The sequence below is a fragment of the Callospermophilus lateralis genome, chromosome 11 (assembly GCF_048772815.1).
Source record: "Callospermophilus lateralis isolate mCalLat2 chromosome 11, mCalLat2.hap1, whole genome shotgun sequence".
Lineage (NCBI taxonomy): Eukaryota > Metazoa > Chordata > Mammalia > Rodentia > Sciuridae > Callospermophilus > Callospermophilus lateralis.
The window spans coordinates 2,143,056-2,155,581 of NC_135315.1; the positions used below are offsets into that span (position 1 = coordinate 2,143,056).

General features: G+C 59.4%; 1 protein-coding gene across 1 annotated transcript; it reads left to right on the forward strand.

Annotated features, from left to right (window-relative positions):
• The first annotated feature begins 6,720 nt into the window (after positions 1 to 6,720).
• Nptx1 (neuronal pentraxin 1) lies at positions 6,721 to 12,082 on the forward strand. Its single transcript, XM_076871064.1, has 5 exons — positions 6,721 to 7,164; positions 7,446 to 7,653; positions 9,572 to 9,816; positions 10,984 to 11,163; positions 11,861 to 12,082. The coding sequence occupies exons 1-5, from the start codon at positions 6,721 to 6,723 to the stop codon at positions 12,080 to 12,082; spliced, it is 1,299 nt and encodes a 432-aa protein (XP_076727179.1).
• The last annotated feature ends 444 nt before the right edge of the window (positions 12,083 to 12,526 follow it).

The window sequence follows — 12,526 nt, forward strand, 5'->3', positions numbered from 1 at the left end:
GGGGGAAGGAGGAACCACACCCCTGCAGGTCTGAGAGGTCTGGACACTGAGGCCTGCTCCTGCCTCCTGCCTGCTGCCAGCTGGCTCTGAGACCTCCCTGGACTGGACTTGACTGGCCCAGCCCTTCGGACACAGCACACCTGGGACAACAGTCAGTTCCCACTGGCGCCCACTGGCCAAGGCCGGCACTCTGCTGGCCAGCTCCCCTGCAGCATCTCACAGGACCCTCACATCCTACCCAGAGCCTCACAGCCGGGTCCTCAGTGCTGAGACCCCAGGACTCACATGTGGAACCTCCTTCCCTCCGCTCCCACCTCTCTCTCTGAACCAGAGGGTGCCCGCCGACTGCACCAGTCTTTGACGTCCTTATGCAGGGTGGAGGCTGGCCTGGGGCTTCCTGAGGAACACCACGAAACCTGCCTGAGTGAGCATAGGCCATTGGGCCCAGCAAGATGCCACCTTAGAGGGATCTTAATATAATTACGGTGGCAGATGCCAACGTTTTAAGAGAAATGTTTGAAAGAAAACTTGAAACCAAGAAAATTCTATCAATCAATTAAAAAAAAAAAAATAGACGGAAACCTTTTTGTGTCCCATTATCCGGGAGAGCTCCTGGCACCTAATCGGCCCTGGAAGAATGTCCACCCGGGTATGTGAATAAATGAGTGGATGAAGCTCCCAAGGCCAGCCTCGTGCCACTGGAGTTGTGCTGCTGGGGCCACCGCACCAAGTGTAAGGAGCTGCCATAGCCTCACCTGCACAGGGTGACACAGAGCAGCAAGCTGCCCGCTGCGCCACCTTGGAGGGGCCTCACCAGGTCAGAGAAGGGAGCAGAGGCAAAGACACTAATTCTGACATGGGAAGCTCCCTGGGGAAGCCCTCGACTGCAGCCCCGTGTGTGATACTGGCACCCAGCACCCTGTGGTCTGTGTCCGCCCAGCCGTCTCTAGGGCTGCCCTGCACCTGGGGGAGAAGGCATGAGAGATGTCTGCTGCCTGTTGGAAGGAGACCACGTGCTCCCCTCCCAGGTGTGAGTGATGGCAGGCGTGCACCGGCCCTGTAATAACTGTAATCCCTTGCCAGTTCATACCATTTTTATTCTGAAACACTTTTATGCCTCAACTCATTTTATATGTCATATGCCCTCTCCTGGCGTTTGGCAGATGGTAAATTGATGTGCAAGGACACAGCAGGCTGGTGGCCCCAGCACCCATTGCATCGAGCAGATGCCACTAATGTGAAGGAGCATCCTCTCCCAGGAACAAATTGATGCCAACTGGGGTGTTCAGGGGTGGGGGAGGTTCCAGGGCCATTCTATTTTGCATTTACAAGCTCGATGTCATGAAGGCAGGGAGGAACGACTGAAAGAATCGTAAGTCTGGAAAGCAGCATATAAATGCCTCGGAGTTTATCTGCCATCATCACTGTTGAATGCAGAGACCAGGAGTCTTAAGACAATGGTCCCTGGAATACTGGAGTCCCAGAGCTGTCCAGTGGTCTGCCTCACTCTCCACTCACTGCTTTGCACTTTCCCCTCGACACACTGAAGCCCCCACCAGCCTCCACCACTGCATAGCTTGTGCCTGCTGCCTTCCCCGCCTCCTGCCACTCTCAGACCCCTCTGGCACCACTTCATCGGGAGACACTCCTGCAATCCCCACCCCCGCCCTGGCTGCCACTGGTTTAGGCATCTCCTGTCCCTGTGGCACTGTGCATCTTGTTATAGGTGTATTTACACCTGTCTCACCTACTAGAGTGAGCCTCTTAGGAATGGGTGCCAGGGTTTTATTCACCGCTGGCCCTGGCAACTGGCCTGCCCCTCAGAAGATGCTCTGGAAATATTTGCCCAACTGAAAGCAAACTTATGAATATGTACACTGTACTAAATGCCCAAGGTCCTGCCTGGCACCATGAAACCCCTGCCTGGAGAAAAGTAAGACCAGCCTTCCCATTTTTTGCCTGCAAACTCCTTTTTATTGGGAACAAGAAGTCATAGATCAAGAGCTCAGACCCATCCATGGAAGGACGGGGCAGGGCAGAGAGAGACCATCCAGTTCTTGCCCTCTTCCAGACTGGGCCAGCAGCTGCCCTGGCTGCTCTGAGGAGGAAGGGCTGGGAAGGAAGGAGATCCTCATGTGGGAACACTGGGATGGGTTCAGAGAATCTGGAGAGGGAGCCAGCCGCTTGAGACTGCAGCTGCCACAGGTTCCCTTGAATTTGCACAGTGGGCATGGACAGGTGAGCCCTGTGGGGCTGCAGGGCTGACGGGTGAGAAACTCTGAGCCCCAAGCCTGCAGATGCAGCCTGATCTGCCTGCACTCTGGGGGTGAGTGCACTGAGGCCCTGCCACCCCTCAGGGCTCCTGTCTTTGAGGTCCTTGTCTGCACAGGTGGTCACAGAGTGTGCAGGTTCGGGCTTGACCCCCCACCACACCCTCACTGGACCCGTATGACATTGGGCTTTCCTCAGTGTCCCCATCTGTAAGTGAAGACAGTAGCTTGTCTATGCCTTCAAATGCATGAAGGTGGACAGAGGGTTTTAGAAAAGGACAGCTGTTAGTTTGTAGGACATGGTGATGATACAGGGATGTCCATGGAGAGGACAGAGGAGAGCAAGCCAGGGAGCAGGTCCTGTGTTCCGTCACCCAGAGCTGGTGGGTGGGGCCTGTCAGGCGAGTGACTGAGGCACAGGTGGGTTGAGGCTGTGACTCAGAGGATGGCTGCTGTTAGAGCCGGCCCACACCCAACCCTAGGCCCCAGGGACTCCTCACATAGGAAGTAGGGTAGGAGTCACAGAGCTGGCTGCGTCCAGAGGGCTCAGCTGTCAGAGGTCCCTGGTGATGCTCCCGTGGGGCAGCCTGCAGCACTCTGCTCTGCCCCGAGGACAACCTGAACACCCCCACACCTGGCGTGAGGCATTGACCACACAGAGAAGTGCCCGCGGTACCTGGAAAGCCCAATGAGCTGTTACAGTGAACTGTGGAATGCAGAGACCAGGAGTCTTAAGTCAATGAAACCTGCTCTCAGATCCAGAAAAGAATACAGTTTGCACCTAGAGGTTGCTGAAAAACAAAGCGGACCCCGACACAACCCGAAACCTTACAGGAAAATGAAAACACCAGCTGCTTACTTGGCTGCAGGTTGTCCCCCATCCTCAACAAGATGCCACCACCTCTAAGGGTGGCTCACGGCATGACCTCCAGAGGCACTTCCACCAGCTCTGTGCCAGGGTGCACCATGTCCCAAAGCAGTGATCTGTGAGGACTCCTGCTCCTTCTTTTCAGGGGGAGGGGGCTGTTGGCCATTCCCCACTCCCCTTGCCTCTCCCAGGCTCATCCCTGCAGGGGTAGCTATTCTGAAAGTCATTGGGGACCCCGATGCTAGAAGGGCTCAGAAGCAGGAGGAAGGATTACTGGTGTCCCTGTCCAGCACTCTCCCAGGCCCTCCCAGCATCCAACTGTTGCCTGCCCAAGGGGAGCTCTTCCCTGATTGAGGTGGGGGTTCTAGACCTGCTCATGGTCTTGGCCCTAGAGGAGGATAGGCCTTGGAGAGGCTGCATGATAGGGTTTAGGCACACCCCTGCTCTGGCTGTCCACCAGGTAAAGACCCTGGGTGGGCACTGAAATCCTCATAATGCCACCCATTTTCCCTGGTTAGTCTTCTTATGCATGCCTGCCTTTTCCACACTGACCACCAGTCAGGGCTCTGAGGCTATAGAGTCTGCCTTCTCTGAACCAAGTGAGAAGATGTCCCCCGCACCTGTGATGTGTTGAGCCAACAAGTACCAGATGATTATTCTATTTTCTGGAATTTTGCAGGCTGATGGACAAATAACCATCTTAACGTTTAAATTATATAAACTTATAATTAAATAAATTACATTAAACTAATACTCAAAATGCATCACTTCCTCATTATTTTGTTACATTTACTATTGCCTGTGCTTTTGAGATTATTTACATCGATTGCACCAGCCAAGTCGGCCTGGCTTCCCAGCTCTGTGTAAGGTCCTGTTCATGACTTCCCCTCCCTCACCTCGCCTTGCCTCCTGGATCTGGGATGTGGGACCCAGGGCAGGCACAGAGAACCGGGTGTCCACTTGTGCCTCTGCACTGGCCGTCCCACTGAATAGTCTGGCCCCTTGCATTTTTTTTTTTTTTTTTTTTTTTTTTTGAGGGTTTTGGGCAGGGCGGTCCTTCATTTGGACTCCCTGGCCCCCTCCGCTCCCAGATACTTCCAGAACACTGGGAAGTAGAAGGAACCCTAAACACGACAGGATGGACTTTCCACCTGCCCAGGGTCTTGAGTCCAGCCAACAAGGACTTAAAGGCTTAGGCCCTCCGCTGGAGCCCCCACACCGAGCCGCAGGTGTTTCGCAGAGCGCCTCCTGGCGGACAGAACGCTTCACAATGGCGGATGCCTGGACCGAAGCGTCCTGCCCTTGGACGCTACCCTACCTTCTCCTCCAGGCTCACACTTCTCAGAGGTCGCGGGAATCTGTCCCAGGGCCCTCCCTCCACTTCCAGTGCCGCCCGATCCCATACTCTGCGGAGGGGTGACCCGACCCTCAGTGCCCTGGTGCCAAGCCGCCGAGGTCGCCTTCCTGACCATGGACTTCAGGGTCCCCGGCCGCTCCTGGGCTCAAGACCGAAGGCCTGGCCGCGAGTGCCTGCTGGGTGCCCTCAGCCAGGGGAAGGGCGGGCTACTCTTCCGCGCCCACGAGCTCGGGCCGGGTCACCTCGCCGCGGGGCCCGGCCGGGGACTGCCTCGGGCTACCCTTGTCGGGGAGTCGGGAGGCCCGCCCCGGGCTCTGGCTGGGAGTTAGGGGCAGAAGTCGCAAAGCAGCGCAGCGGCCCTCGCGCCCCAGGCTCACGCCCGCGTGGGGAGGCGCGTGGCTAGTCCCTCCCTCGGCCTGGAGGGGACTGGAGCGGTCGCCCAGCCCAGAGCTGCCGCGGGTTTCGGCGCCTTTTGTAGGTATTGAGACCCGCGGGGCTGGGAAGCCCGCCAGGCCTCGCCGCACGGAGCTGAGGACAGCGGCGAGTGGACCGCGGGGTCCCTCTGGCGCCCGGAAGCTGCGGTCCGAGGACACGCGGGACGTGAGAGGACCGCGCCGCCTCGCAACCCCGGCTCCGGGAGGGTTAAAGTCTGAGATGGGTTAGGCAGGCTGCGGGGGGGTTGGGGGGGGGGAGAAGGCCGCGAAAAGGGGAGGAGGTCGCGGTCTCTCATTGCCACTCCCACCCAAGCATTGAACCCCCAGTCCCAGAGCTGCCGGGGGAGCTGCCTGGGGGTCTCCCGGGCTGGGGGCCCCACGGTGGGGACCAGCATGGCCCATTGCAGTGCGATAAAAGGCTTCGGGGAGTAAAGGAAGAGGGGAATGGGGCGGTCATCGGCCAACCCGGCCGTGGCTGTAGCCCGGGCTCCACCGGTCACCTCGAACCTAACTTGGAACCTCCTGCCGGCTTCCTTCTGTACACAAGGGAAGCTGGCACGAGTGGATTTCCGAGGAGCTTTTGGCTCTGACCCACGCTGGTCTGAGCGGGGACTCCGGCCCGGGTCCCTAGTCCGCAGTTGGGCTTAGGAACTCGGACAGGAATCCAGGGAGCTGAGTCCCGGTGTGAGTCTGCGAATGGCTGCCTGGGGTGTCTGTGAGGAAAGGGCCCGCGGGCGGAGCTCCACAGGTGTAACGCCCCCTGCCCGCTCTGGGACTCTCGCCACTGACCGTGGGGCCCAAGAAATGAGAAACGCTGGGGCGCACGAGGAACACAAAATCCAACAGGCACCCACAGACACACAGGGGACCCTAGGCAGAGGGACACACCGGCACACCCAGAGCGCACGCGGGCCTCCGGTCTTCCCGCTGGGTCCACTTCGCCAGCGCCTCCAGCTTCTAGGGCGCCGTCTGTCCGGAACTGGGCGGGCTCAGGTGGTAGCAAAGACTCGGACTCCCGAAGGCCGCGTGGGAGAAGTCCCCAACGCCCCGCCCGCACGGAGGACGATGTTGGGTCCCTAAGGCCTGGGAGCTGGGGGAGGGGAAAAGCAGGAGAGATGGGAACGATGTCGCGGGAAGTCCCCAGACTCAGTGGCTTCTGAACCTCACCCGGCAGGTTGGATTTGAGGTCTCGGGTGGTCACTGGAGAACCGGACTTCGCGGGTGCTCAGTGAAGCCGAGCGAACAGAACCGAGTTCTGTCTCCTGGCTTTGTCGTGGTCTCTCGTCCGCCCGGAGTTCCGTCGGAGATTGGGGGACACCACATGTAGCCCATCTTTGAGGCCAGGCCCGCGGCCCGATAGCCCACTGGTCCCCGGGCTCTCTCAGCCTTCGGGGAAGCGGCGCTGGCCGGGGCGGGGGCGGGCCGGCGGAGGCGGTGGGAGGGGGCGGCGGCGCGGGGAGGGGCGGGAGAGGGCGCGAGGAAGCAGCCCCCGCCGCGCTCCCGTGCGACCCCCGCCGCGCGGCGGGCCAGGGCCGCAGACAATTAAAGCGGGATTCCTCCCCCGCTGACGTCGGCTGCGCCGAGGCCCCTCCCGCGGCAGCATAAAAGGCGCGAGCTCCGCAGCGCAGGCGGCAGTGGGGGCCGGAGAGCGCGGCGGTGTGGACCGTGCGTCCCAGGATCGCGGCTCCCAGAGCGCGGGCCGCCAGAGGAGCGACAGCCGGAGCCCGGTCCCAGCCAGAGCCGAGCCCCACCCGAGCCGAAACGGGTCCGGCGCTCCAGGTGCCCGCAGCCATGCTGGCCGGCCGCGCCGCGCGCACCTGTGCGCTGCTCGCTCTTTGCCTCCTGGGCAGTGGGGCCCAGGATTTTGGGCCGACGCGCTTCATCTGCACCTCGGTGCCGGTGGACGCCGACATGTGCGCCGCGTCCGTGGCCGCTGGCGGCGCGGAGGAGCTCCGGAGCAATGTGCTGCAGCTTCGCGAGACCGTGCTGCAGCAGAAGGAGACTATCCTTAGCCAGAAGGAGACCATCCGCGAACTGACCACCAAGCTGGGCCGCTGCGAGAGTCAGAGCACACTGGACTCCGGTCCCGGCGAGGCAAGGGCGGGCGGCGGCCGCAAGCAGCCCGGCTCGGGCAAGAACACCATGGGCGACCTGTCCCGGACGCCGGCCGCGGAGACGCTTAGCCAACTCGGGCAAACTTTGCAGTCTCTCAAAACCCGCCTGGAGAACCTCGAGGTCTGTGTGAGCCGCGGTTCCCCCTCCGGGTTTTGTGCCCCCCTGCCCTCCCCCACTACGTCCCCGACCCGGCCCGGCACCCCCCACTCCGGTCTCGGCAGCTAGCTTATGCCGGGCCGGCGCCTCGCCGAGCCTGCGGGGACCTGCGGGCGGCCACTCGCCGGAGCTCCTCGCCAGGCCGCCCCCGCAGTCGCCCGCAGGGGACCGCGCCGCGGGCCTCTGGCAAGGTCTCCCTTCCTCGTGTAACGGTGTGGTTTTCCCCTGCCCTTGTGCCCCCGCAGCAGTACAGCCGCCTCAATTCCTCCAGCCAGACCAACAGCCTCAAGGATCTGCTGCAGAGCAAGATCGATGACTTGGAGCGGCAGGTGCTATCTCGGGTGAACACATTGGAGGAAGGAAAGGGGGGCCCCAAGAACGACACCGAGGAAAGGGTCAAGATCGAGAGCGCCCTGACCTCCCTGCACCAGCGGATCAGCGAGCTGGAGAAAGGTAAGGGCTAAGAGGGGTCCAGGCTGCCTGCTCGGGCTCCCTCCAGGGACCGTGTGAGACAGACTCCCTGCACAGCCCAGTTCAGCCCTGTAACCCCGACTTCCTCCACTCCGGAAGCCCCTCCCCAGGTTCTGATCTTCCAGGCTTGTTCTCTAGCTTTGCTGGTACCCTGGGCCGGAGACATCTCCAGGGACAAGAGGCTGAACAGAGGAAGATATTGCATGGTGCACCTGTCCCCATCAAGCAGTACTCACACTCCCGAATTTTTCAAGTCTGATTTGTTTAATCTTCAGTAACTTTGCACAGTAGCTGTGGTTGGCCCAGCCCTCCCTGGTTAAGAAAATCTGGCTCTTGCTGGTCTCTGTCACCAGCAAAGAATGAGGCATTAGCCCACTTGGGCCTTGGGTACATTTCCTCCCAGTTGCCCTGAGCCCCTGATGTTCTCTCAGGATCACCAGGTTCCCCCTCCCACCCAGAGCCATGCTCCTATCTCCTTTCTGAGTGACCCAAGCTTGGGCATCTTGTTCACCTCGGCAGCTCTCAGGTAGTCAACTCAGGCTGGCCCAAGCACAGCCCCGCACAGATGAGCTCTGCCTTCAAGTCGCAGAAATCAAACAAGGTTGTAAAAAGGTGGGGGGGCACCTAGGAGTGGAGCAGGGCCACGTGACCCTGCTTGGACTGCAAACTGTGCCGGATGGATTTAAACAGTGCCATCTTAAGGCACGTTATGTAACTGAAAAACAGATCAGGGGAGAGAGGGACCTCAGGAGGGAGGGGGAGGAAAGGAGGAGAGATGCTGGGAAATTAAACCGTTCTAGAGAGACACCAGGGGCTGGATCTCCCCACTGTGGGCTTGTATGTGGGGGGCCCTGTCTTAAAGGGGCCAGCCCTGCTCTGCTATCAGATACCTGGCTCAGAGGAGGAGGGGATTGCTGTCCTGTCCAAATGCCTTCCAGAAATTCCCCTGAGCCTGAGGTACCAGGTCTGGGCTCTGGGGTAGGAGCACAGGTGGGCACCCAGGAGATGGCAGGGTGCTTGTATTCCTGGGCTCTGATATGAGTACTCAGGGGGCTGGGTCAGGAGTCAGCCCCACACCAGGCCCAGCGCAATAACCAATAGCCATGGTGTGTTTGTCTTTTGGGGTGAGGGGTTTAGACATTCCCTGGAGACATGGCTGGCAGGTTGGAAGCTGATGGCAGTTTAAAAGGACTGCAAACTGTGCCTGATGGAAGCTCATTCGAGACTGTGTGGCATCCTCAAAGTAGTCACTCTGCCCCCCCCCCAGGGATGCCGCCCACTCCTGCTGCCCTGCCCTGCCCTGCCCTGCCCTCTCAGCTGGGCTCCAGTCTGAGTCCCTGGAAGAGCCTGGGGGAGGGGACAGTGCTTTTTTCCAAGGGATGAATGGGATTGTGGAAATGGCCCAGGCTGCAGCAGGGGTGGGCCTGGAAGGATGCATGGCAGGAAACTGTGGCCTGATTGTCTCCTTGGGGATTAAGAGACACCGATAGGAGTGGTGAGGGGTTCTGAGCACAGTTACCATCCTGGAATCAGGTCGGCCCCCAAAGGGGCTGTTCTGTGGGGAACTAGCCTCGTTCCTCCTTCCCCTGCAGCCACCTTCTCAGTCAGTTGACAGGATCCCACCAACCTGAAGGCTGGCCATGCCTTTCCCATGCCCACCTGGCAGCCCAAGGGTGGATACCCACAGCCAGCCTGTGTTCCCCCTCCACCCCACCTCCCCAGGGTGGCACCATGTGGAAGTGAGTGCTAGCCAGGCCTGGAGTGGAGAGACCTTGGGTCAGCTTTTTTACCATCTGGCCCCATGCCTTGTCTGCGTCACAGGGTTGGTGGGGACCAAACACAATTCAGATGCCAGCTAAGCACTGGGTCAAGGTGTCGGACTGGGTTCTGTCCTCCCCAGGTCAAAAAGATAACCGCCCTGGAGACAAGTTCCAGCTCACATTCCCGCTGCGGACCAACTACATGTACGCCAAGGTGAAGAAGAGCCTGCCTGAGATGTACGCCTTCACCGTGTGCATGTGGCTCAAGTCCAGCGCTGCGCCCGGCGTGGGCACGCCCTTCTCCTATGCTGTGCCCGGCCAGGCCAATGAGCTAGTCCTCATCGAGTGGGGCAACAACCCCATGGAGATCCTCATCAATGACAAGGTAGGGACTGCAGGATGAGGCCTTCAGGCCCCAGCTCTGTCAGGTGACCTTAGATGCTGCTGTGGCCCTTCTACCCAGTGGAACTGGGGGAGGCAGAAGGTGAAGGACAGAAGTGGGAAGGGGTACCCTCGCCTGCTCTCTGCTCCAGAATAGGGAGAGCCGGAATGTTCCAGACAGAGGCCTCCTGTGTGGGGATGGGGGGAGGTGATGGGGACATGCATCCTGCTGATGTGATCCTGGCTCCTCCGCTGTTGGGCCTAAGACTGTCTTGGCTTCTCCATATTTGGTGGTCCATAGGTGCCCTGGGTGGGGAATCAAGGTGCTCTGGAGATCTTTCTTAATCCACATCTATCCCACTTAGCCCCCTACTCTCGGGAGAAGGCCAGTTCCACCTGTTCCCTGTTCCAGGGCAGACCTTTCCCTCTAGTGACCGTTTCCCCGTCTTGTCCCCCTTTATTTGCCTGGGAATTAGCTGCCAACTTTCAAACCCCTTTATCTTCATGTCCTTCGTGGTAGTAAATGGGTAAAGCTGGGAATCAGATTCTGGCCCCTGATCTTGAAGCTGTGCCCCAGAGAGGGTTGTGCTTTCTGGGCTCCATTACCCAAGTGGGAGGCCTGTAAGGTTCTGTCTGCTGCGCCATCCCCTGCCTGGAGCGGAGAGGGGGAGTGAGAGTCTGTTCCAAGGCTGGTTTTGAAAGCACAGTGTCATCCCCTCACAGCATCCCCCAGGCTCTCTGCAGGGGCCGGCTGGGGTGCAGACCTGAGGACTAACACCTGGAGATGGAGTGAGGGAAGAGAGGAGAGGCCTGGCAGGGGGAGGCAACAAGAAACTGCTAGGGTTGCGGCCGTCCCTTGAGGGCTTGTTTTATAGACCCCTAAGAGGGAGGAGGGCACGTAGGAGTGAGGTGGTGTGTGCCCAGATACATCTCAGGGCTCCTTGGCCAGGCATTGTGTTTCCTATGGGATTCCATGACCCACCCGTGGGTGGGGCTGATGGATGCTGAAGTTCAGAGGGGAAGGTGCTAGAGGAATTCAGTAAAGACTCTCCATTTGTATTTTGAAAGTGAAGTGAGGAGGAAAAAAAAAAAATCACAGTCGCACCTGTGAGATCACTGATTCTGAAAGCTGTCCTCACCCATCGCGTGGTGTGCTCCTCCTTCTTCCCAGGTGGCCAAGCTGCCCTTTGTAATCAATGATGGCAAGTGGCACCACATCTGCGTCACCTGGACCACCCGGGACGGGGTCTGGGAAGCCTACCAGGATGGCACCCAGGGCGGCAATGGCGAGAACCTGGCACCCTACCACCCCATCAAGCCGCAGGGCGTGCTGGTGCTGGGCCAGGAGCAGGTACTGGTGGGGGAGGGGAGAGAGCTGCAGCCTGGGGGCGGGGAAGCACCCTGGGAGCTGGAGAAGTAGGAGGGCAGCGAGTTGTGCTGGGGTTTGGGCCCAACCCCTGCCTGGGGGCTTCTTCAGGGACCTGGGGCAGGAGCAGCTCTGCATCCAGACCTCTCAGCGCTGCAGTGAGGCTCTCTTTGGCATGGGGAGGCCAATTCTGCTTTTAACAATGAATAATTTAGTTCCCAAGAAGTGGTTCCTCTCCTCCTTTGGGCACCTGGGAGGGAGGGGAAGGGGTGGAGAAGACAGGACTTCTGTTCCTGGGGGAATGTAGTTAGCTGGAGCTGGCCAAGAGTGTGGTCTGAGTAGGGCCCCAGGACTCTGTTGCCATAGTTGTCCACAGCCCCACTGACCCCTCACTTGCTGGCTGAGGGACAGGATGGGCAGAGTCCAGAGGCCCCCAAGCAGAGATCCCCATCCAAAGCAGAGGGGGCGGCCCCACCAGTCCTTTTCCCGAGCTGCCCTCAGAGATTGGCAGATGTGTGGCTGAAGACTCAGGGCCAAGAAACAGAAGGGTACCAAGGACAGACAGAGCAACCCCAAAAAGGAGAGACAGACACCCAGACTCATCCCCCAGGGATAGGCCCCCCCATCTGGTCCTTGATCATCTGGCTGACCCTCAACCTTCATCCCCTGCTCTTCTCCAAAGGACACTCTGGGTGGCGGGTTTGATGCCACACAAGCATTTGTGGGTGAGCTGGCCCATTTCAACATCTGGGACCGCAAGCTGACCCCGGGGGAAGTATACAACCTGGCCACCTGCAGCACCAAGGCCCTCTCTGGCAATGTCATCGCCTGGGCTGAGTCCCACATTGAGATCTTTGGCGGAGCCACCAAGTGGACATTCGAGGCCTGTCGCCAGATCAACTGACAGCTTTCCGCAGGGCTGAGCCCCGGCCCCACACCCACCTCCCCTGCTTGTGCAGTGATGATCCATCGTCTCTTCTTTCCCTTCCCCAGGAACGAATCAAGGCCATGGCCCCTGCACATGCACACGCACACACACACATGCGCACACAGCCTGGTTTTGCCCTTCTCATGCACAGGAAGCAGTCCCGGCTCTCCTCCATTCCTAAGGAACCTAACTTCTCCCTAGGAGCCCCGACTGTTTCCCAGGTGTGCCCTACTCACAGCGAAAGAGGTGACATCAGCATTCTGAACAGTGCAGAAGTCGGTGAAGGGGTGTGTGTGTGTGTGTGTGTGTGTGTGTGTGTGTGTGTGTGTGTCTATAGCTGGGGAGGACTTTCATTCTAGAATGAATATCTGGTTTCCTCCTTTCCTTGTGGCTTTGGGAAACCTCGTGATGGGTCAGAAC